Source organism: Astatotilapia calliptera, chromosome 14 (assembly GCF_964374335.1).
Source record: "Astatotilapia calliptera chromosome 14, fAstCal68.1, whole genome shotgun sequence".
NCBI classification, from domain to species: domain Eukaryota; kingdom Metazoa; phylum Chordata; class Actinopteri; order Cichliformes; family Cichlidae; genus Astatotilapia; species Astatotilapia calliptera.
Window position 1 is genome coordinate 40,387,501 of NC_137435.1, and position 22,152 is coordinate 40,409,652.

The following is a 22,152-nucleotide window of genomic DNA, read 5'->3' on the forward strand; positions in this document are numbered from 1 at the left end:
GTTGATGCTTCCCTAACAGAGCTGTGATGAATCAGGATGTATCAGCGAATGTTGTTGTTTTGAACTGGAGAATGGGTTAGCTGTCACACAGTGACGTATGCTAAATGCTATAACAAGCTCAGATGCTGTATCCTAACACACTCACCAAACAGCTGTCTAAATGAGTGTGTTAGTAAAGAGCAGCGTCTAATCGCACAATACTAACACTCTAACAGGTTGGTGACGCAGGCTGTTTCATGTCATGTTGGTGCTGTGTTCCCTCAGACACCTGGTGTACTGCATATTTGATCTGCTGCTGGAGTTCCTGGTTCCTGAAATACCTGAAGAAAACTTCCAAAGAAGCCTGCTGCAAACGCTCTGCAAGAACCCAGAGAAGCTACTGGCCTGAGGAGACGCATGTAAACCCACCTTCCATCATCTTAGCTCGTCTCATCTACAACTCCCAGCAGTGTGAGGCTGATATCATGTTCTGCACTGAGAGTGAGGGGCTGATTTTGGTCACCCTGACTCCGGTCCACTGAGATCTGTGTCTAATTATGTGTTGATGTAGTGACATACGATACGATGTTCTTGAACATGGTGTCCTGGACACACACTACATTTGAAACAGATGTGATTACATGAGAGCACCTGGTGTGTGTTCAGATCTAAAGATGTGGTAAAGCCTCCTGCGATATCCACTTCCAGCCTCTTCCTGTCTGCTAAACACCCCAGATTTCATTAAACTCCCTTCAGATGGTCTTCACACCCTGCCCTTGTTCCCCTCCACGGTCTTTTGGTAGAAAAGCTTAAGAAGCAGGATTGCTTCGTCCTTTTCCACTTGAGTCTCACAGCGCTCTCAGAGTCGCTGTATCAGCTCGTTTCTGACTCATCCTTCAGTATCGCTCCGGATCTGTGCAGAGCCACACATGTGATTGTTACGTTACACATCTGGATACAATCTAACCTCTGAGTGAGGTGAAGGGTTGGACAGATGATGTTTTACGTCACAGTCCTTTAACAGTCGATGCCTGCATAACATAAGAGGAGTCGGCACAAAGACGGAAGGAAGAAATGAAGGATGTAGGAAGTGTCTTGGCCTAGATCCATTTTAATGTCTTGCTTCAGTCTTTGCTTAATTGCAGAGCTTGAATTACTAATTAACCAGTTTTCCTAAAGAGTTGATACAATATTTCATTACTCACCTTTTCCTTTGATCTACGTACGCTGATGACTGATGAGTTACCGCTGCACTGAGGCAACAGGTCTGCACTTGTTCCCAGCCTGTCAGCATAAACAGAACAAGCTGTTTGCTGGGTCCATCGTACTGCTGACAGTTGATTTTCTAAAAGCAGAAGGTCAGTAAACACTGACCGCTGTGTATTTAAGGTCATTCATTCTCTGGATGAGCATGTGCCAGCTGGTAGATCCCGTCTTTATGTGTAGGGTGTCCAACGTTGCTACACAGGGTTGAGGGTTGTCCAAAGTTTAATGTCACCTCGGTGTCTGGTGAGCATCCTCGCTGTGACTCCTTTATGTACCGTCACACTGAGCTATTTCACAAACTGTGCACACGTAGGTTTCCTTCTTTGTAACGACAAACTCTTCAGCTGTGATCAGCCAGCAGGTGTACGCTCCTCAGGTTGGCTTTAAAGACGTAAATGGTGTTTTGCTTTGTTCATCCTGATCACAACTTAAAACGTAATAAGTGTGCAGTGTCCTGTTTTTGTAGTAAGTTGTGTCTGGTTTCAAAACGTCTACATCCACCAAAACTGCAGTCTGAGCAGGTTTAAAGTGTAGATACAGTTCATTATACTCCCTGGAGGTGTAACCGTGTTTAGCAATGTTCATCAAATAACCTGCAGCAGCTCATCGTGCCTCTCACATCAGCTGGTTTCCATCCATAGTGACACAAGTTCTTTGAGAAGATCAGTGAATAAATGCTGTTTACTGCCATCATCTGTCACACAGATGATGGACCTGTGGAGGTTTCCTGTGCTGTCTGACTGCAGGTCCAAGTTCTCCAGGCTGTGCTGTCAGAAGCAAGTGATGACACAGCTGATTGCACCTCTCAAAGCTCAAACAGAAAGTTGCAGCTCGGTCATCGTCCACACAGATGCAGCTAGTTTCGTCTGTCGTGGAACAAAAGTGATTCTTTGCACTTTGCTGTGTTTTCTGTGGAATGGGGCTGAATCAGTTACAGCGACTAAAAACCAAACTGATCAACGGCAACAGGAAACCCAACTAATGTTGTGCAGCTCCCCTCCCACCACCGGAACAGCTGTGACTCATCAGGGATGTGGGAACTGGACCCGTGGGGGTTTCCTGTGGTGCCTGTGTGCAGGTATTTGGTGCTGTGGGTGCAGATGTTCAGTCAGATCTGTGGAAGGTTGGAAGCTCGGCTCCGTGTTTAGTGTTGTCCTGCTGACAGTGCTTTTGCCATTATAGATTAGCTGCTCTACATAATACCCATATGGATGCTGGGAGCCTACAGAACAGCGCACTGTACAAACATCATCAGTTTATAGACTTCAGCAAGTTTCATTTTTAATTTTCAGGGACTTTCTATTGTGCACTCTGAAAATGTTCATAAAGGCGCTTCTTGAGCTAGTATATATGACCATGAAGTGATGCTGGTAACCCTCCCTGAGAGCTGCAGCACATGCTCTGCAGTCACTTTGAACGTATTGTTGAACGTTCTGGCGCCTTTAACGGGCAGCCTTAGCGTCTCACGATCACATAGAAAATGTTAGAGTTTCTCAGCGCGTCCTTATGAGCAATGTTACGGCGCTTCATTTGTTATTAGCGTCCCGTCTTATGTTGAGCACATCAAATGTGACTGAATCTGCACATTCGCCCTGTTACAAACTGAGATGTTGTGTTTTGCACTCATGTCCTTGTATCAGTCTTGTCTTAACTTCCTGTCTTTCCTTTCTATGATATTAGTGTGTCACTATTATTTATCTGTGCCCATAAAATCGAGACAGATGTGCCAGCGACGGAGACGACAGGCCTCTGCTCTCAAGTGCTTTTATGTCTCTGTGCTGCCTTACAGTGTGACTGCAGTGGACCCGTGCCTCAGCACAGCCCCCCGTGCTGAAACACTTTACAGTGTCAGACTCTGACTGCTGTGAAGGATGGACAGCATATTATCTTCCTGCTGTTGCTGCAACCGTGACAAAACTGATCAGCGTAATTACAGACTCTTCTTTCTCGTTGTATATGCTTTATCATGTTTTATTATGATTTTACTAAACCAATATGTCCAATCAAAACAAGCTCAAATAACATTAGATGTTAGCATGTTAGCCATTTGTAGGTAGTTAGCAGCTATTAGTGGTGTAACGTTTACAGCAGCTGGTCCAGCGCAAGAAAAGCGTTTCTCTAAGAATGAAGACGTGCTGTTCTACGTGGCAGTGATGGTAGAATATCTGACATTAAACTGAGTACATGTGCAGAGACGTCCTGATGTCTGCCAGCTACAGTGTTCCTCTAACCCCTGTAAGCTCTCAGCCATTCACAGAAAGCATTCTCTCAAAGCTTACTGCCAGTTTTCTCAAACAAATGACTACACGCTGTGGGCTTTACAGACATGATGGTAAATGAGACATTTTTCCCAATAATGAAAGGGTTAGGAAACAGGAAGGTCCTAATATGGTCATCTGTGAGCACAGCAGCCAAATTCCCTGCTGTTCAGAGCTTCAGTTCCTGAGGGAAGGTCGGTTTGAAAGGTTTGTTTCATGCAGATGATCTGTGCTGTACCGAGGCCCAGTATGAGCTAAATATGGCTTATTTTAAACTGTGAATCATGCAAAGCTACGCTAATGGAGTCTGAGAAATACAACATGAAGCTGGAAACAAATAGGCCTGCTTTACTCAGTAGTAGATGTGAGACATCATCTTTGTATTGCGTTAATGCCAACATATACAGCAAAGAGCCACATTTTTGTAAACCGCAGACACTAATGCGTTATGTTCACCTGTGTGACTGCTCGGTTCCCCTCCTCGCTGTTTGTTGCCCGTCTGCACCAAAACTTGTGACCGTGTGCTTGTGCTGTCTTTGTAAACCTTCACATTTAAAACAACAATAAACTGACTGATTCTGAGCTGTTAAATCTGCGACTGTTGTTCACACTCATTATTTTCTTGGACCCAGGTGGAGGTGACGCTTTTTACAACAGACCTGTGAGCGTCGTCTTTTATGAGATTTTCTATTACAATAGACGTTAACTGTCCCCAGAATTCTGCCTGCAGTTAAATATGTTTTCCATAGTGTCTTTATCCCCCCTGTTGTGGCCATTTTACTTTCTCTGTCCTGTAAGCACCCCGGTGATTTCTAATAGCCCACAGTAAAGATCATAGATGATTCTTTTAAATCGGATTACTTTCAGTTAAATCTAATATTTCACTGCTCTTCTGTCCTCATGCAGTCGCTGTCACACAGTCCCCAATCAACATCCACTTGGAGAAGTGAAAACTTTCCATTATTCCCAGCATTTCTAGGAATTCTGCATTTGATTAAAGGTTTAACCTGAGAGCACATCCTTGGCAGATGTTCTGTGGAACGCCTAAGCAAACATCCCATAAAACACTGGGAATAATAAAGTGTTTCATCATGCTTCCATGGAAACCAGTGATAATACAGTTTCAGACTGGAATGAGCTGCTTTGAAAACACGTGACATCAGCCACATAAAGGTGAAGGGGCCTTGGACTGGAATTTGTGACGGCTGATGCCAAATGTTCCGGTTCAGTCGTGTCGTTATGCGGTCTGTATCGGTGTGGTATGAGCAGACCGTGGCGGAAGAAGCTTCTCTGAACAGTCAGAGGAGCAGGGCGTTAATAACGCACGACTGTACCACGTGAGCACACGGGGGGAACCCGGACACGTGAAGCTTTAACACGCCGACCAGAGCAAACGTACCATCGTCATTTCTGTCACGCAGGCCGATTCAGATACTTCTTTCCGTGCAGGTTCTGAAAGCAGCAGGTTGTAATTGGTCGAGTGTTTGCGTCCCTCATGAATATGATTTGAAATTCTTTCTTTAATCAATGAAACGATTATCAAGATGAGTCCAAAGTGGTTCTGTGTTATTTTTACACATTGTTGGTTGTAAGACAGAAAATCCTCCCACTGAACTTTGACCAACCGGATATTTGGAGCTTTTTATTTATTACTGACATTTACTGATGTTTGCATCTAACCGAGCAGCTTTTACCCAGACCGGCTAAAGCTGACGAAACAAAGTGCAGGATAGTGTCATGTAAATGCACCACAGATATAAAATGTCCAGGACAGAAATAGCTCTGCTGCACTGACGGACGTTATTGCCTCCTCTGATCGTACCACACGATCAAACATTAAACGCTCATAGTTTCGATAACCGAGTCCCAAAGAGCGCAGCCGTGCCAGTAACAGCCTCCGTTCCTGGAAGTCTATTCAGGGAGCTTCTCAGAGGTCTGTGGGGGCGGGGGACCCGCAGAGGAAGACTGACATCTATTAGGTTTGATTTCTTAAAATAGTTTCAGGCGATTTTATGGCAGAACAGTTAATCTTGTGTCAGTGTCGTGCAACACTAAAACATTAACTGAAATCTACTACGGTAAGTTTGGCAGAACAGCAAAGCGGCCTTTAAATTAAGTAATTCCCCCCAAATTCCATGAATTTTCCTAACTGGTCATCCAACACAAGCAGTCCAAGACAAATCCGACACACCGTGCGAGAGTCGTTCCCTGGATCACAGAAGGACTCATGAACATAAACAGGAGATTTCATGATTTTTCTTTTCAATTTGACATCATCTCACAACCCTTCGCCTCTAATGTTTATGGAAAACTAAAGATTGTAATGCAAATCTCGTCATATTTGATGCAATATTAACAAAAACACTAAAATCATTGCAGAACTTCTGTGGCAGAGGTAACTTTGTAGAGTGTCCACTTACAGAGACACACTCGCATCCAAATCCATGTCTGGAATTCCCAACCAGAGAGGAATCAGCAGGTTTGACCCCTTGTTGCTGTGAGCCGCCGTGCTGCCTTCTTCCAAACGCTCTTAATTAAAGCGCGGCCTGGTGTGGTGGGGGGATGGGTGGGCAGATTAGCGCCGTTTTAGGAGTAAAGTTGCGCTCGCTCACAGCAGCGCTGACGCTCTATGTGACCCTGCACAGGGTTTTGGTAGAGGCCGTCGCACCCACATGACCAGACCACCTCGCAGAGTCTCTGTAGCAACTGCAGCCCCGGACGCTGGAGGAGGCTGCAGGTTTGGAGCCGGTCGCAGGTTTCCATGACTACAGCCCATCCCAGCTTTACTGCAAATTAATAACCTTCAGGCCAGTTCTGCAAAAAACAACTCAAGACTTGTGTGTGTTAGCACTACTGCTGATATGTGGCGGTAAATGTAAAAAAAGAAAAGGATTAAAGTGAAGCGTCTACAAATAGCCGACAGCTAAATAAATCTACGGAAAAGAAATATCAGCTGGGCTCCGTCCAAGTTTCCATCCAGCACGGAGCACCGAGACGGTCTCGATCAGCAGCTCTCTGATGCAGCTCTGCTGAAGCCTGTGTCAGTTTTGCTGAAACCATTTTATTAATGAAAGCTCAGCATGTAAACACAATGTGAGGTCAACAATGAGCCTGAACTTTGACATTTTGTACTGTAGCTGAGGAGGTGAAGCAGGCTGCGTGGGAAGATTCCTATCCCTGCAGCGTCCTTCAAGCACACAATAAAGAGCTGTGTGTGTGTGTGTGTGTCTGTGTGTGTGAACAGGTGACTGCAGCTCTTGGTGCTGCAGTCACAAAACGACCACACGGTGAACTCGGAGCCTTGATCAGGCTGCTCATTAACATCAATGGGTGCAACTATTCAAAGTTTCCCTTTGCAGAATCTTACAAACATGTATGCATTTGTTCACCTCGATGCACCGTGTGAATCCCGCATGTCTAACATACATGAGACATGCAAACTAGTTTAAACCGGCTCGTCGATTGAAGGTTCCCGGGCTCTGCCCTTTGGAGCCTCACTAAAACATAAAGACATTCAAACTGTTTGTTAGATTTTACTTCCTGACACTTCCTGTAACAACGTGCAGCCGTGTGCACAACATAACGCCAAAAAAACAACATCCCATCGTGTCTAAGAAGACGAAGGCATCATTATATGAAGATCATGGACCATTTTTGGCTGCTCCAATAAAAAGGTGACACTTACACTCAGAGCGCTCTGGAAGAACACTGAGATATCAGCTGCGCTGTGATAAAGAAACAAAGGCGAATGTTTAAATAGCAACATTAAAAGTGTCCATCTTGTCCAAAAGTTAAATCTGCCGTGTCATTATTGCCCCCCACCCACACACACCCCCACCCACCTGGCAGCATGCGTCCAGCTGCTGTTGTTTTGGGCAGTAAATGAGTTTAAAGTCTTGCTCCTCTGCTGATTTACATGAAAACCACATGTTCTTCATCTTCAGCAGGTTACGCAATCTGCTCTCATCAAACCTTCCACACACACACACACACACACACACACACACACACACACACACACACACACACACACACACACAGATACAGACAGACATTCTTAAGTACTGTCTGACACTGTGGGCTCTTGTTGGGGGAGGCACTCCACCTTCTGCCTAACTCTTGTTTCCCTTTCTGTATTACATAATAGAATACACACAGACACACACACAGACACACACACATGCATGCGTGGTTCAGCTGATTGCCCTTTAAAGGCTTCATTAGCTGCTATTTAAGATGTGGAACAGGGAGCCGTGTTTAAAAGCTCTGTGAGGTGTTTGGACTTCTTCCTGTTTTTGCATCGTGAAACGACTGAAGCAAAAATCACGTCTGGAACTGCCTACAAAGCCCACTTCAGTCCATTTCTTTTTAAAAATGAAAGCGTTTTATGCACATTCGACAAAGGGCTCACAGAATCCCAACAGACGCACACACAGACACGTTTTTGTGTGGTTTTGCACTCGAGTTCTGCTGCTGTGCATGACAAATCAGGACTCTTGTAATGTGCAGACAGTTATTGTTGTTATCCTGAAACAATTTGCTCAGATGGAGCACTTTTAGTTTAATGCAACATAAAACTACACGTGTGGAATGATCACACCATTGCCCCCCAGTGGATCATAACGTAAGACTGCTTGTTGTTTTGCTGCCGTACAGTTTTTGAAGCACTTTGGAACACACTTCATTTGACAGCTTCAGTTTCCAGAAGTCATGGTTGGACATCAGGGCTAGAGAAGGAGGTGGAGGAAGTATGCAGCCTGAAGCAGGAAGGAAGTTGGCTGCATACTTATTTATGACAGGATTTAACTGGAACCCAACATCTTCATATCCAGTAAAATGCTTTAAAACTGAACATAAAATATGATAAAATGAAATTAATATAAAAATATTTGGAGTCATATTCACCTGCACACACTTCCCTGGCTGACTGCTATCACAGCGTCACATCATGTCTTCACAGCAAACCTGCTGGATGGCACCAGCTGATTGGACGAATGTGTAAGACACATGTAATACCTCTAGATGGCGACGTAAGCAAACTGATGCTGTAAGCTCCATTCATGGAGGTGGCCGCAGGGAGGCGCTGTATGATAAAATGAGAGTAATTCACCTGTTACAGTCACGAGCCTACAGTCAGCTGAGACATCCACATGCACTTTAGTTAGAGCGGTAACAGCTGGTTAAAGCTGGTTATTTGTACTGGTGATCACATTGTAAATATTATGATCAATTTATTCTTTTGCACAGCTGAAGTTACATGAGTTATTATGGCACGAGTAACACAACAAGGACAAAAACAGAGTGAAAACGAAGTGAGGGAGCTGTCCTCAGTCCTGCTGTTTCAGCCTTTAAAGGGGAACTCATTTGGACTCGTTTGAGAGCAGCCTTGTGTAATGACAAAAAATTAACTTTAAAACAAGTCTGACAATCAGATAAAAGATGGTTTTTGATACCAACTATTTATTGCAACTTTCAACTTTGAGCAACGAATAGTAAATAAACTGGGACTGAACTTCTCTAGTCATGTGACTTCTCTTAATATCTTATATCTGTGCCCACAACCAGGTTAGAGGTGGTGCCTGAATGCTTGAGATGCCTCCACGAGGTTATTGAACGCCCATCCAGGGTTAGTGTTGGATTAATGTCCATCTGGGAGGTAAAGGTGGTAGAGCAGGTTTTCTACCAGTGGGAAGGTGGGTAGATCGACCTCACCTCCCCGAATCCATTGGTATTTATGTCTGAAGTGCACAGGCACAGATACACACTGTGTGAATGAGGCTTCTAGCAGTTCAGTTCTTTTTATAGAAATTTCTCCTGTTTGGAAAACCAAAATGGAAAGTCTTGAACTGGAATTCCATGAAATTATTCATAATTCATTTGAAATGTAATTTATGAAAATGTAATAAAGTACTGGCGTATTTGTCATGTGGCTAAAATATAATCCACAACGCTTGACAGCTTGGACTTACGAGGCTCAGATCTAGTGCTTCGTCTGTTGCAGATCCCACCTCCTGTGACACAGCTGTTTATATACTACAGTATATTGATTAGTACAAGGATAATACATACTTTAATAAGATGCAACAGGGAGCTGCCCAAACGTAATCATCTAATGGTCGCTTCACGTAGTTTTTTAAAGCAACGGGTTTGTCTAAAGTTCTGGGAACTAATTCGATTCTACAGTGCAGTTGTATCTCGCTGTGTTAGTCAGCAGCTCGTACTCTGCAGGGTGGACATGTTTTGTTTGCAGACTTCATTGGAGCTGAAGTCTGACACAAACAGCTTGTTTTCATTCGTGATGGCAAAATCTACAGGAAATGTAACTGCAGACCTTTGAATCGATCCAGCGGGGTCTGTGAGGTACAGCCGTGCAGACTGTATCCGTACAGGGACGGAAACGCACTGCAGCGTTTCCCTATTTCTGAGAGAAGAGCAAGCAGCTGGGGGTGGGGAGAGTTAGCTCCCAGTACAGCCAGTTGTTAGCTGGTAACCAGCTCTGGGCCTCGCTGTTGCAATGCAGTCAAAACAAGCTCCACAGCTGCATTTGTAACCAGACCCCCCCCCCCACCACCACCCCCCACCACCACCACCTCTGTGTAATTGACTGGCACTATATTTGTTATTGTTTCACCACAGAGCTGTGTGGAGCCGGCGAGTCAGGAGGAATCAGCCAGACTTCTTCAAATGGTGAGTTTAACAGCGTGGCCTCGGCTGCTCATCAAGACTTTGTTACAGGCGGTGATGTCACGGTGAGGAAAAAGGCGGAGGAGCAGTGGCCTCCTGTTTGTGCGCCTCATTAGCTGAAATATGTTTGATTCATAGAAGAACATTTGTTTTGCAGTTTTTTTCTCACAAACTTGTGACAAGGATAAAAATCCTGTTCTGTGTGTGAGAGCGCAGCAGAGAAACATCCAGAAACACTACACCACTTAAAGAAACAAGTAACGATGAAGCCCATCTTCTCTCTCTGTAGCTGGGACAATTTCCTTCAACTTATTTTGTTTCTGTGGTTTTAAGTAAAACTGTGTTAGAATGTGTTTTGTTGATTTTGTTGCTGTTTTATGCTTAATGACTGTCATCATGGTCAGCAGGTACTGGCTGCTGCCTGATACTGTTACAAATAGTTACAAAGTTACAAATCCTAGTTTGTCGTATCTTTTAAAAGTCCAAGTCTTTTTCTTGATAGTGTTCAAATATTATTAACTGCTATCTGTTGTCAGTCACTCAGCACAGGAAATATTCTGCACACCTACAAATTGCCCAAAGCGTTTGACCTGTTACAGGAAATCTGTGCATCATTCACTACAGTGAAGGTTCTACATGTACAAATGTTTCCTAAAGCATTTCAGCCATCACGTTTCATCTGTAGCTCGGCAGGTTTCTAATGTCCACTCAGTATAACTCAGTACGACAGCTTAGATGTACTTTATTGAGTCTAGTTTAGCAAACTTTGTAGTCCATAAAATCTGATTGGCTGAGAATTTTTGAAAAGACAGAAAAATTCTGTCTTGTATATACTTGTATATATAAACGTATACAAGTACTTTTATACACAAAGTACTTGTATAAAAATGGATGTGTTTTTGTGTCACGCCTCAAACACAGCACAGTCACAGGAATGCTGGTGTTCTCTGTAACTCTGAACTCAAACACTGACCAGGTATCGTTACTCGCATTAATCTCTGGAAGCAACAAGTCACGCTTCTCCGTCTGGTGCTGTGATTTGGGTTTGGATCAGTACTTGTCTGACTGCACTGTGCCAAGTGTAAAGCTTGGTGGAGGGGGACGGTCTTGTTTTTCAGGAGTTAGCCTCGGCCCCTCAGTTTCCAGTGAAAAGAACTCTTCATGGTTCAGCATACCAAGACATTTTGGGTCATTTCATCCTCCAACTTTGTTAAAACTTGACTGCACACCAGTGCACAAAGCAAGGTCCACAAAGACATGGATGAGCGAGTTTGGTGTGTAAGAGCTTGACTGGCCTGCACAGTCCTGACCTCAACATGATGGAGCACCTGTGGGTTGAATTAGACTGCCAGCGAGGCCTTCTCATCCAGCATCAGTGTCTGACCTCACAATGCGATGGAAGAATGGTCACAGTTCCCATAAACACATTCCTGAGGTTGAAGCTGTTATAGCTGCAAAGGGTGGAACCCTGTGGACTAAGAGTGGGATGTCACTCAGGTTCACGTGCGTGTGAAGACTTTGGGCAACATAGTATCAGACACGTGTTTTTCCATCCATCTTCTTGAAAAAGTAACACCTTAATTGTTTTGGTAATAAGCTGACATCGGCACATATGTTTCTTTTTGTACTTATGTTGGTGTTCCTGTCAGGAGTAATGTGGCATCATCGAACAAAGTCAGTGGAACCAGGCTCACCTCACTATTTCCTCGCACGATCACTGCTCTTGGCCATTTGTAATATTTTCACTGAATAATTCATGAGCTGGCAGCCGCAGGCTCACACCTGCACCCACAAAGTGAGAACACATGGGTGCTGCTGAAGTAATGGTGCCACGTGTTGATGCTGTCAGGCCAGTTTTCCTGACAGTCTGATGAACAAAGCAGCTCACAGTGCAAAACGTTCTTTTTTACCTCATGTTTGTGAGCCAACGCAGGTCAACACAGGCGCTGCGCAGCCGCACAACCTCTGGGCCGACTCTGGAGAGACAGACGTCTCTTCCTGCAGGCTGTCCGTGCCTCACGGAGCTCGGATACGTGTTGGAGGAGGTTGAACCATGTTCACAGTTTTCCCTCAGTGGACACGGTTTGGTCTGTGATTTTGACAGTTGCAATATTTCTTTTTCTGTGTGCCCAAGGAGTCAGAAGGTTCCTGCTTCTCCCCATGCCTGATTCTCACCTCATTACTAATTTAAATACACACTTTAATTGCTGCTTTGCAGTATTTTGATTAAGACAGATAAATACCTACCTTCTTACCTTTTTCTCCTTCATTCCTACTTTCTGTTTTAACAGCAAAGTTCGAAGTCTGAAAAGTTCCAGATGTTTGTAGAAAAAGTGCTTTAAGATCAATTAGAATTGAACCTTCTTGTAACAGCGAAGACTCATTTTCACAGGAGTCGTGTGACATTTTCTGAAACTCTGATGCAGTATTGTAGTGCATACTAACAGGTGTGACGTGTTCTAGAACGGTTTATCATTGACGTGTGTATTTACAGCGGGCTGGTATGCGGACTGACCTTTGACCTTGGCATTCTTAGCACCAAGCGCAGGCCAGCCTGTGTTTTCAGCTTCTGTAGACAAACGTGTAATCAAACAGGCACTAAAAGCAGCGCTTGTTTCTGTTAAAGTACAAGTGAACAGAAGATACAAACTCAAAGACTTTAAAACCATTAATCCTGATTTCAAATGAGCGTGTGTCTCAGTGTGTGTCTGTCACATGAACAGCAGTTTATAGTCTCCGCCCAGTGACGGCTATGACTCGTTTTTTAAAAAGGTTTTTAAAGCACAGCTTTCAGTGTAATACTAGAAGTTCATTACTGTCGGTTAAATGTTCCAGCAAAGCCTTGAGGTTCTTTTCAGTGTTAGTACAGGATATGAAGCCTTGCTGTTAGCATTGCACCATGGCCGTCGGAGCTAACTCGCCCATTTTCCTTGAAAACATGCAGGAGAAAAACAGAACAAGTAGAGCTAGCATCCACGAATGAAACAAACCGAATGCAAAGCAGGAAATAGCTTTAAACCTTTCTGAGGCTTTAGCTTCACATTCAGTATGATCATGTTCATATTCATTCAATTACATTTTATTTACACGTGCCAAATCACAATAACAGCTGCATCAAGTCACTTGATATTGTAAGGTAAGACAATAACACAGAGTAACAAAACGTGTTTCTCATGCACAAATGGAAGAAAGCAGTCCTGCATATGTGTTTAATATGTGCATAGAAGGGCATCCTGGTCAAAATGGCTCCTCACAGTGTTACTGGAGCCATCCAGAGTAAGCATCTGGTTAGATACCATGTTTCGAGGATTTTAAGCGCCGAGTACAATAACCTCAGTGTTTTCCAGTAATATCCGTTCATATTACTACAATATTGTTTTGAAATTGTTACCAGCCAACAGGAAAAAACCCAAAAACGAGAAGAAATAAAGTTGCTCTTAAGGACGTCTATCCCTCACTGATGCTCGCTGGGGAAAATTAAGATTTATAATACTTTAGACTCATTTACCATCCTTTACGATCAAGCTAATAATCCTTCAGTTTGAGTTTATTTTGTATTTACGGAGCTCGTGAACATAACGTTCTTCAGGTAGGCCTGCAGCATGTCCCACTAAGGATCATCAATAGGATTAAGAAGCCAATAAAATCATTGTTTTGACGCACAATGGACCTCAAGTCGTTTGTCTCTCACCTCAAAATACGAATCAGGACACTTCTCACTTTTCAAATACAAATGAGAGATGTCCGCCATACGGATTTCTCTCCAGGATCAGTAAAGTTATTCTTGTTTTTATTTGTAGTGTTGAAGGAATATCTCGCTTAACCCTAAAACCTGTGTTGTAGTGCAGACGCCCCTAAATGGACTTCAGTATCGTTGAGGCGTCACTGCTGCTCTGTCATTTAAGTCTTGCTCCAGACTAGCCAGCATGGGCGCGGTGGCCGTGGTGTTACAGCTAACTGGCGTGTATCCAGCCCTTCGTACAAACTTTTATCATTTTCCTGCTATTTCAGGGTCAAATCAACTGGTGTTCAATGATGGGAAGCAAGTTTGAACCCCAGAGACTTTTAAACCGTTGTTCTCTGTTTTAAACTGCCCACTATCATCTATTTTACAGCCTGTGTTCACTGACAGCTTTGACTCATTTTTCAACACAACACTGGATTTTTAAAGGTTACTTTTTACATACAACTGCAAATGGTTTGCTGTATATTTAACGTGTTTCAGGTTTAGACGTCTGAATCAGTGCCCTCGGTATTCGTAGCTCCACGTGTGGATTAAACGGCCTTTGGTCTAACTGCTTATAAACCCCATTTTTCCTTAATTAACCACGCTGTGAAAGTGGACACAGTGGTGATGTGCTGGACTGAAAGCCTTGATGTCAGCGGTGTCTAACCTCCACATTAGTGTTGAGTCTAAAACCTACTTCGTGCAACAACAAGAGCTTAAAGTGACAACGTTTATGTTAAAATAAGTTATAATACTTATTTTACAATCTTGGAAGCATCACAGCCATGGCTGGCTTTGATATTTCTGCCCAACGATGGCCGACATGACAGCTGATCCCATGACTTCGGTTTATTAGCACCTTTAACCATCTGAGCCAAACAAATTCGTTTGATCTTTACAACCATTTTCCCAATAAGTAAACTAGATCTGGTACAGACAACTGACGCATGATGGACCGTTTAAATAGTCTCATTCTTGTTGATCCATTTGTACATTTGTCACTATGACCTCAGTTAAAGTTGAAGCTTTGTTCATCTCTGGCCAGTATAACAACTGATCCCATGACCTTTACATCATTAGCACCAGATTCTAACCAGCTGAGCTAACAGACCCGAATTCAAACAGTTTGATCCATAATTCAAAGGACTGTTGCTCTTTGGGTTGGACCAAAATCTCAGGCGTTATCAGCACAACAGGCTCAGCTGGTTTTAAAGAGCAAATTTGTTCCATTTTTAAGCAAAGACGCATCTCAGTGTTTGTATGCAGCATACAGACTCCATGATGCTGTTTGCAGCCTGCATCTAGTGACACATCTCAGTCGCTCTTCTGCTGAAAAGTGGGATTGCAGCATTAGCTACAGACGTCATGTGGATACTTGAATGGACCCGACGGCAGATGATAAAGATCAGTATTCCCATCATATTTAATCCTGATAGCTGAAGGCTGACCTGAGTCTTTCTCCTGTTCGTCTTACATTATTGCCTGATTTAGCACCTAATGCACAGCCGTCCTCAGCTGCATGACTCCTCACAGCATTAAGAAAAGGAAACCTACAATCATCAGTGTGAAAAGTGTGACGCATCGCTGCACTTCCACAGACACTGTAGGCACCCACTCAGACGTGAATGAATTTCTTATCTGATCAGAGAAAGAAAAGTTTTATAGAACTAGTGTCTCTTGGTCTTTAGTAGATCTGGTTTCTTTAAAAGCCACTCAGACTAGTTTAACTGTGATGTGAATTTGCGCTCATGAATCTTGCAGTGATGCTCTGAATGTAAGCTGGCTTGCACCGTGTTGCACAGTCTATTACTCCGCCTCACATTCTAATCCATCCTAACAGATCTGCCCGGCTCTGCTTCTCCTTCCTCTCTCCTTTCAGAAGCAGTCTCATTACAGCGACACCAGCGTGAGTCAGGCCTCAGCTGCTCTCTGAGATCTAATCATACAAGTTGCAAGAAACATTTTGGGGTCCTGATTTGAAACGTGCTGATTGGATAATGAAGGGCGGCCCCTGAAGAAAGCCCAGACCACCCACCCTCCCATCAGTCTATCCATCTTTCTGTTCATCTGGCTGTGCCTCGGATTGAATGGAAGCATCTGTTTTTATCACTCTGGCTATTATAATTGAAAGACATCTAAGAGAGGGAGTGCAAGTTTCTATCCAATCATCGGGGTAATCTCTGTAGAGAATGTGTTCTCCTACAAAGCAGCCCATTTACTTTTTTTAATAGAAAACATGATGAAGTCAAACCTCATTTCAGCCTCTTGGAAAGAAGAAAATGAGCTCGAGAGCTAAATGTCAACTTTCTGTCTGATAAGGCCTTAATGTGCCTCAGGCAAAGTAGGCTGTAAGATGTTGCATCTAAAAGTGTAGTGGTTTAACCTTCAGGCTAACCAAAGCTGAGACCTGCACACTGTCATACGAGTATGTCCAGATACAAGACGTGTATCAGCTGATACTGAAACCAGTAGAATTACATCATTCTCCATATGCAAGCCAATAGCAAAACAAAGCGTTTATATAAGTATTGCTGTGCCTTAAGGAAAACAACAGCTTTGACAGGTTGTCACACATCGCTGCACAGGGTGTCCTTCAGCACTGTGCTTATTGACTGTGCAGCGACGTTAGACGTGTGGACAGGCAGATATGTAGGAGGTCTGAAGTTTTTCCTTTTGTTTTCTCTTTTGCTTTCACCAACACCTTGTTTGGACATTTCCAATCCTTTTGGAAAAGATCAGGGTTCAGGTTCAGGCACTCTCTCACTCTCGCTGCTGCGTACCATTCAGTTGTAAGCGATTACAGCAGGTGTGTAAAGATGCAGACGTGTGTGTATTTGTCAGGGACAGTTTCATAAAGTTACAATCCAACACACTTTGTTCAGAGCGCTGCTGGATCCATATGGTTCCAGGAAAACCTTTATGCCCGTTATCATCCTTCTAACATGTTAGCCAGTGCCTATTCCTTTAACGGCTTTTGGACTCTCAACTCAGGATATGGTTTAAAAAACATGATGTCATTTATGTTTTTTACAGCAGCAACAGCAGTTTGTTGAATTCAAGCATGTCATCAGTGACAAACACATGTGTCATACTTACCAGATCCTCTGTGGATGAACAGTCGAGTCTATCAGATGATTTACTCATCAGTGAGTCCTTCCTGGCCTGCTCAGCAGCACCGTGGGTTGATGTACATCTGCAGCATTTCTTTTATTATCATCAACATTTCTTATACTATTATCCCTGAAATGAAATACGGGTATTCTCATCACCCCACGTGTTGCACATGTCAGTATACAGAAACACATGTGTGCACATATGAGAGAATAACATTAGAGCTTTGCATTGCTGCAACATGAAGCTGAAAAAAGGCTTTACAGCATCAGCTGCTTTGCTTTTTAAAAGAAGCGGCTCTTTCTCATGTCTGCTGTTAGTTTTATGGTGTTGTTCATTCACAAATGCCCACTCTAAAGCTGCCTCACATTTCTTTGTGAGATTACATCAGCAGGTGGAGGTAGGAGGACCTTTGGACCTCCACTCACAGGAGTCAGATTGACATTTATGACTTTATAACATCCATAAATCCCTGCAAAGGCCTTTCTGTGACATCACTGTCAAAGGGCTATGAAGGCAACAAGAGGATCACCCACATTTAAACTACACGGCTCATTTATGGCTTAACAACATTCATTTAAGGCTAGTTTAACTCTGCTCCCATAGAAGTCATTAAAGAAGTGCCGTGAAAACAAGCACGAGTTTCTAACCACCTATTTTTCCTGTTAGATATCTCAAAATAAGAATTCATTTTTAATAAACGTACATTTGTTGTTAACTTTAAGCCCCAAGAATTAGTCTCTGGGTTACTAGTTTAACACATACTGAATTACAGCTTTAATAAAGGAAAACCGGCCAGGATGGTTTGAACTGTTCAAAGAAGCATAGTTGACCCTTAAAGCATTAATAATGACTCTGCTCTGTTTAACTGATGATTTATTGCAGTTGCAGTGAAAGAGAAGCCTGTGGGCGGTGACTAAAAACACTCGTTACTACACGCAATCGATGTTACTGAACCTGTTCTGTGTATCAGTGTTGTGTTGGTCTCACAGCATGTCCTGTATTTACAGTCGTTTTTCCTGTTTTAAATGATTCATTTAGCTTTGGTTTCAGATTCTTATGTTTCTCGTTAAACTGTAAAAACTGGGCACTCAGATTTTGTCCACTGAGCATCTTGATCTGGGCAGGTTTGTTTGGTTGGATTTTTCCTAGCCGGGTGGCTAGGCTAATCACTAGGCTAATCACCCTGCCTGGGTGCATAATCTGTAAACAAAGCTTTGCCTTAATCACTCTACAACCAGAGAAGAGCTCAGTGCTACTGTGCCATGGCCAGCGCTAGCCTAATCCCAGGCTACAGATCCAAATTAGGTGAGCTCCACTTCCCACTCATCGCAGACCTGGCCCTGGATGACTGTCGAAAAGAGCAAGCACTGGAAAAAGTGCTCCCATGCTCCCGTGACATCCAGGTGGCCAACAATTTTAGCACCCTGGATGAAGACTTTCCTCCAATAGGAAGGCGTCTTCAAAGATCCCTGTGGAGACTTTGACTGGACACCTGCATCTCTACCAGCCGTCACACAGGCTGAGCCCCCATGGCCTGGCACTGCCTCGTACCCGATCCCCAGGCTATTACAAGGCTGACAGGCCGGTACATGGATTCGACTCAGAAGCAGACTCAACAGACAGGCTGGTTTACTTATCAAACTTTATTTAACTTGGGGGGAATAACTGGGACGTGGGATTGGAGTGAGAGTCTCAGGTGTTGAAACCACTGCAGACTCAGGGAAAGTGGGGTGAGTGGAAGTTGGAGAGTAACTGACAGGCGGTGAATCGTGGTGAAGTGAATGCTTAGAGGGAAGCAGGGGTCTCGGGACGGCGGCCGAGAAAGTGTTCAGCAGAGGGTGGTAGGATCAGTGATCCAGATGTGAGTGGAGTACCGTGTGTTTCCAGCAGAGACCCAGCAGAATCACAGGTGTGTGTGTAGCGAACAGCCAACTGAAAGTGAGTTGAATAAGGATCCTTATTGCTGTTTGAGAGGAGCGCTGCTTCAGAGGATAGCTGCAGATTTCTGTCAGAATCTGCAGATTATACAGTACAAATAAAATGTTCACGTTTCTCCAACGTTGTCTTCCCAACAGTTTCACTGGATGGCCAGGAAGCGTTCGCGATGTCTTCTCCGGCGCTGATAATCGGCGTCTGTCTTGTGTCAGTGACGTAAAAGACGGATTTAATGCGACATGACCATCAAACAGCAGTCGCTTTCTAAAACATCAGATATGTATCGGATTCAGGACCACATACGAGAGTGACCCAGGTCGGATTTGAAAATATCGGATTTGTGCCGTTCACACTGTCAGACCATGATCGGATAGATGGTCGCAGATTTGATGCGCTTTCGCCTGCAGTGTGAACGTAGCCTTAGACTCCGCCCCTCTGGGAACATCTCAGGCCCTCCAAAGTATGGAGGCCTTTCTCCCCCCTCCACTCTCCCTGCCAGTGGCTGATGCCCTCAGGCGTCAGTGCGTTGGTGGTTCTTCGTGTCCTGGGTTGGGCGCTCAAGTATGTACCGGCTCACTCCCGGTGGCTGCTTGTGGGCCTGGTGCCCGTGGCTCAGTCGGGCCGTTCCAGGGGGCCCTCAGGCCTCTGGCCTCTGGGCCTGGGGCTCGGTTCACTCTGGCACAGCTGGCTGCCCGCAGAGCCCACGGCACGTCACTGCAGCCCCCTCTGGCTTCTGCTGCTGGTGTCGTGGTCTGGGTGGTTTTCCACAGCATCAGCTCCTCCCCACTGGGTGGAGTCTTTGTTGTTCCTCACCTGATGGCAATCGGACCAGCAGTATTTATGACCGGCGCACTCAACTGGTCTTCGCCAGATTATCTGCCAACTTTAGTCAGTTCTCGGCCTCACGTCCGTTCCTTGGTGACTAATCGTGTGTATTAACCGTATCTCTGTTTTTTTCGTCAGCCTCTGAAAACCACCTACCAAGCTCTCCTGGATACCAGTTTGCTGCCACCGGTAATCCCTCTCCGTTTTGGAGCTGCCATTTTCTCCTGCCTGCCTCCCTGCCTTGCATGCAGCACCCACCTGGACCTCTCCTGCCTCCCCCCTCCACGCAACCCCCACCTGCAAGCTTGTAAGACAGCTCAGTGTACTATTTTTTAGATTCACTCGCAACCCTCTGTGGGATTCCCCTGACTGCTCTGTCCTCTGTTTCAGTGCCCGGGCCCGCCACAGTTTTCCCTGCCCAGTACCTGCACCCAGTTATCCCTGCCATCTAGTTTTCACCACAGTATTTTTCTCTCGCCTCAGACATCTAGTTTATGTTCATTGATTCTAGTCTGCACTTTCTGTTAGCCTCTGAGCATTGTAAAAATAAAGTCTCTTTTCGTTACACCTCACCCCTGGCCTCCGGTTTTGAATCTGCGCTTGAGTCCATCCCATGTCCACGGGCCACTGCGCCTGACAGCTGGGTGACCCCTCGTTTGGGACTCTCCTCAGCTCTTCCCATGAGGGTGGCACGGATGCCCCTCCGATGGTCCTCCTTGGGTCCTCATACTCTGGGGCCTCTGGATATCTGGAGCCTGGATCTCCTCCATGCCGGCTTCATGCCCTGGGGGGCGGGGCTATGGCTCCCTACACTCCCTAGCAGATCGTTACAGGAGAAACCTTTTGAATACAAGCGTGCTGATGCACACAGGTGTGCACAGACACAAACTACACCTTTCTTGGCTGCTGCCTCACAGCACATTGTGCGCTGTTGATCTTGCGTGCTGCACAATAACATTCAATATTTAGTATTTACTGTTACTGACATTTACTTAGGTTATTGCAATGATGTTGTGTGTATTGTGTTGCTCTCTTTTTGCTTGTTTTCCCTTTTTTCCGTCTCAACAGGTGATCCAGGCGATTTTTTTTCTTCTTTTTTAAAGTGTCCTCTCTCGCTGTTCCTCTTCCCCTCTGTTTTGCTTTCCCTCTCTTTCTTTCTCTCTCCCTTTCCTATCCCCCAGTCATGTCTGTCCCGTCTGTAATAACCTAAAATAAAATAAATAAATAAATAAATAATAGTAACAAAGGTCAATCAAATGGATCAATACGGCAAGATTGTGATGATCCATTTGGTAAAGTAAATCCTTTGGGCATCTGTCTTGGCCTTCAGACAATAATTCTGATGGCTAAAGAACCAAACGGGACAGGCGAAAAAACAAAACAAAAAAACAAGAAAACCATGTAATAATCGACTCAACTGACACGTGGAAGAACCGACTCATGGTTTGAGTCACTCTCTGGATCTCGTCCTGACGCTGTAATGAGCCATGTGCCAACACTCTACGGTGCAGTTACCTAAGCTTCACTCCCACAGAGGTCAACTGTTTTTTAATAGTGTCACATCCTCACTGTGTAAGAGCCTGGATACTGTGGCTCCTGTGAAAAAGAAAGGAACAAATCAGACGTTTGACTCCTTAAAGCAGGTAACCGACAAGCTGGAGAGGAAATGGCACTAATGCACTAATCTAGAGGTTCCTCATTTGCCCTGCGAAAAGTTGTTTGTTACTCTATAAAAAAAGCCCTCCATAATCTTAATATTTATGACTGATGGAGGAACAACTCCAGGTTTCTTTGTATTCTACAACACAGACTCTGTTGAACATCTGTCCCACAGCATTAAGTGTCGTAACGTTAATCATTAAACATTGCACTTTCTGAACTAACTTCAATCATTTCTTCCTCTGAGCCATCAACACGCTCTGTTTCGAGCTACTCGCAGTCAGCGACACACAGACTGATCAGTGAGAAATCACAACGAGGACTCTGGAAAATCAGTCACACAATGCTGCTTTGTTTTGTTGCACAAAACAGATGTTGATTAAAAAATTCCACACAACATCACGTTCATCGTTGCCAAAGCAGAAGCCTTAAGCTATCAAGAGCAAGAAACAAAGGTCCCTTTGCAGCAGGAAGAGGCAGAAGCTTTGGGAAACATAAACCTCATGCTGACAAAGACTGTAACAACGACTCTGGTGTCTCTGGGTTTCAGTTAATCGTGTCATACGATATCTCACTGTGGTAAAACAGCACACGCGCCCTGCTGGTTCAGGTTTAAAGACATTTCATACATCATCTGCTGAGCTCGGTCAGGTAAAGGTGGGAAGACTGGAGACACTGAATGACCACCCAGGCCTAACACAGCTC

The 22,152-nt window shown here is 44.4% G+C and overlaps 1 protein-coding gene across 5 annotated transcripts in view; it reads left to right on the top strand.

Moving 5' to 3' along the window:
- Positions 1-20,360, top strand: part of snx19b (sorting nexin 19b) — a 72,343-nt gene extending 51,983 nt beyond the window's left edge. Inside the window, exons 13-15 of one of the 5 annotated variants that reach the window (XR_013901313.1) lie at positions 10,140-10,190; positions 19,927-20,095; positions 20,179-20,360. Coding sequence is in view for 3 of the 5 variants with exons in the window: in XM_026191316.2 (XP_026047101.1) it covers positions 265-388 (124 nt within the window). In the remaining 2 variants the exon portion in view is untranslated. Of the gene's footprint in view, positions 1-264; positions 451-3,034; positions 4,099-10,139; positions 10,191-19,926 lie in introns of those variants that run through there. The other 4 variants (XR_003274378.2, XM_080288741.1, XM_026191316.2 and 1 more) reach the window with 4 other exon arrangements.
- The last annotated feature ends 1,792 nt before the right edge of the window (positions 20,361-22,152 follow it).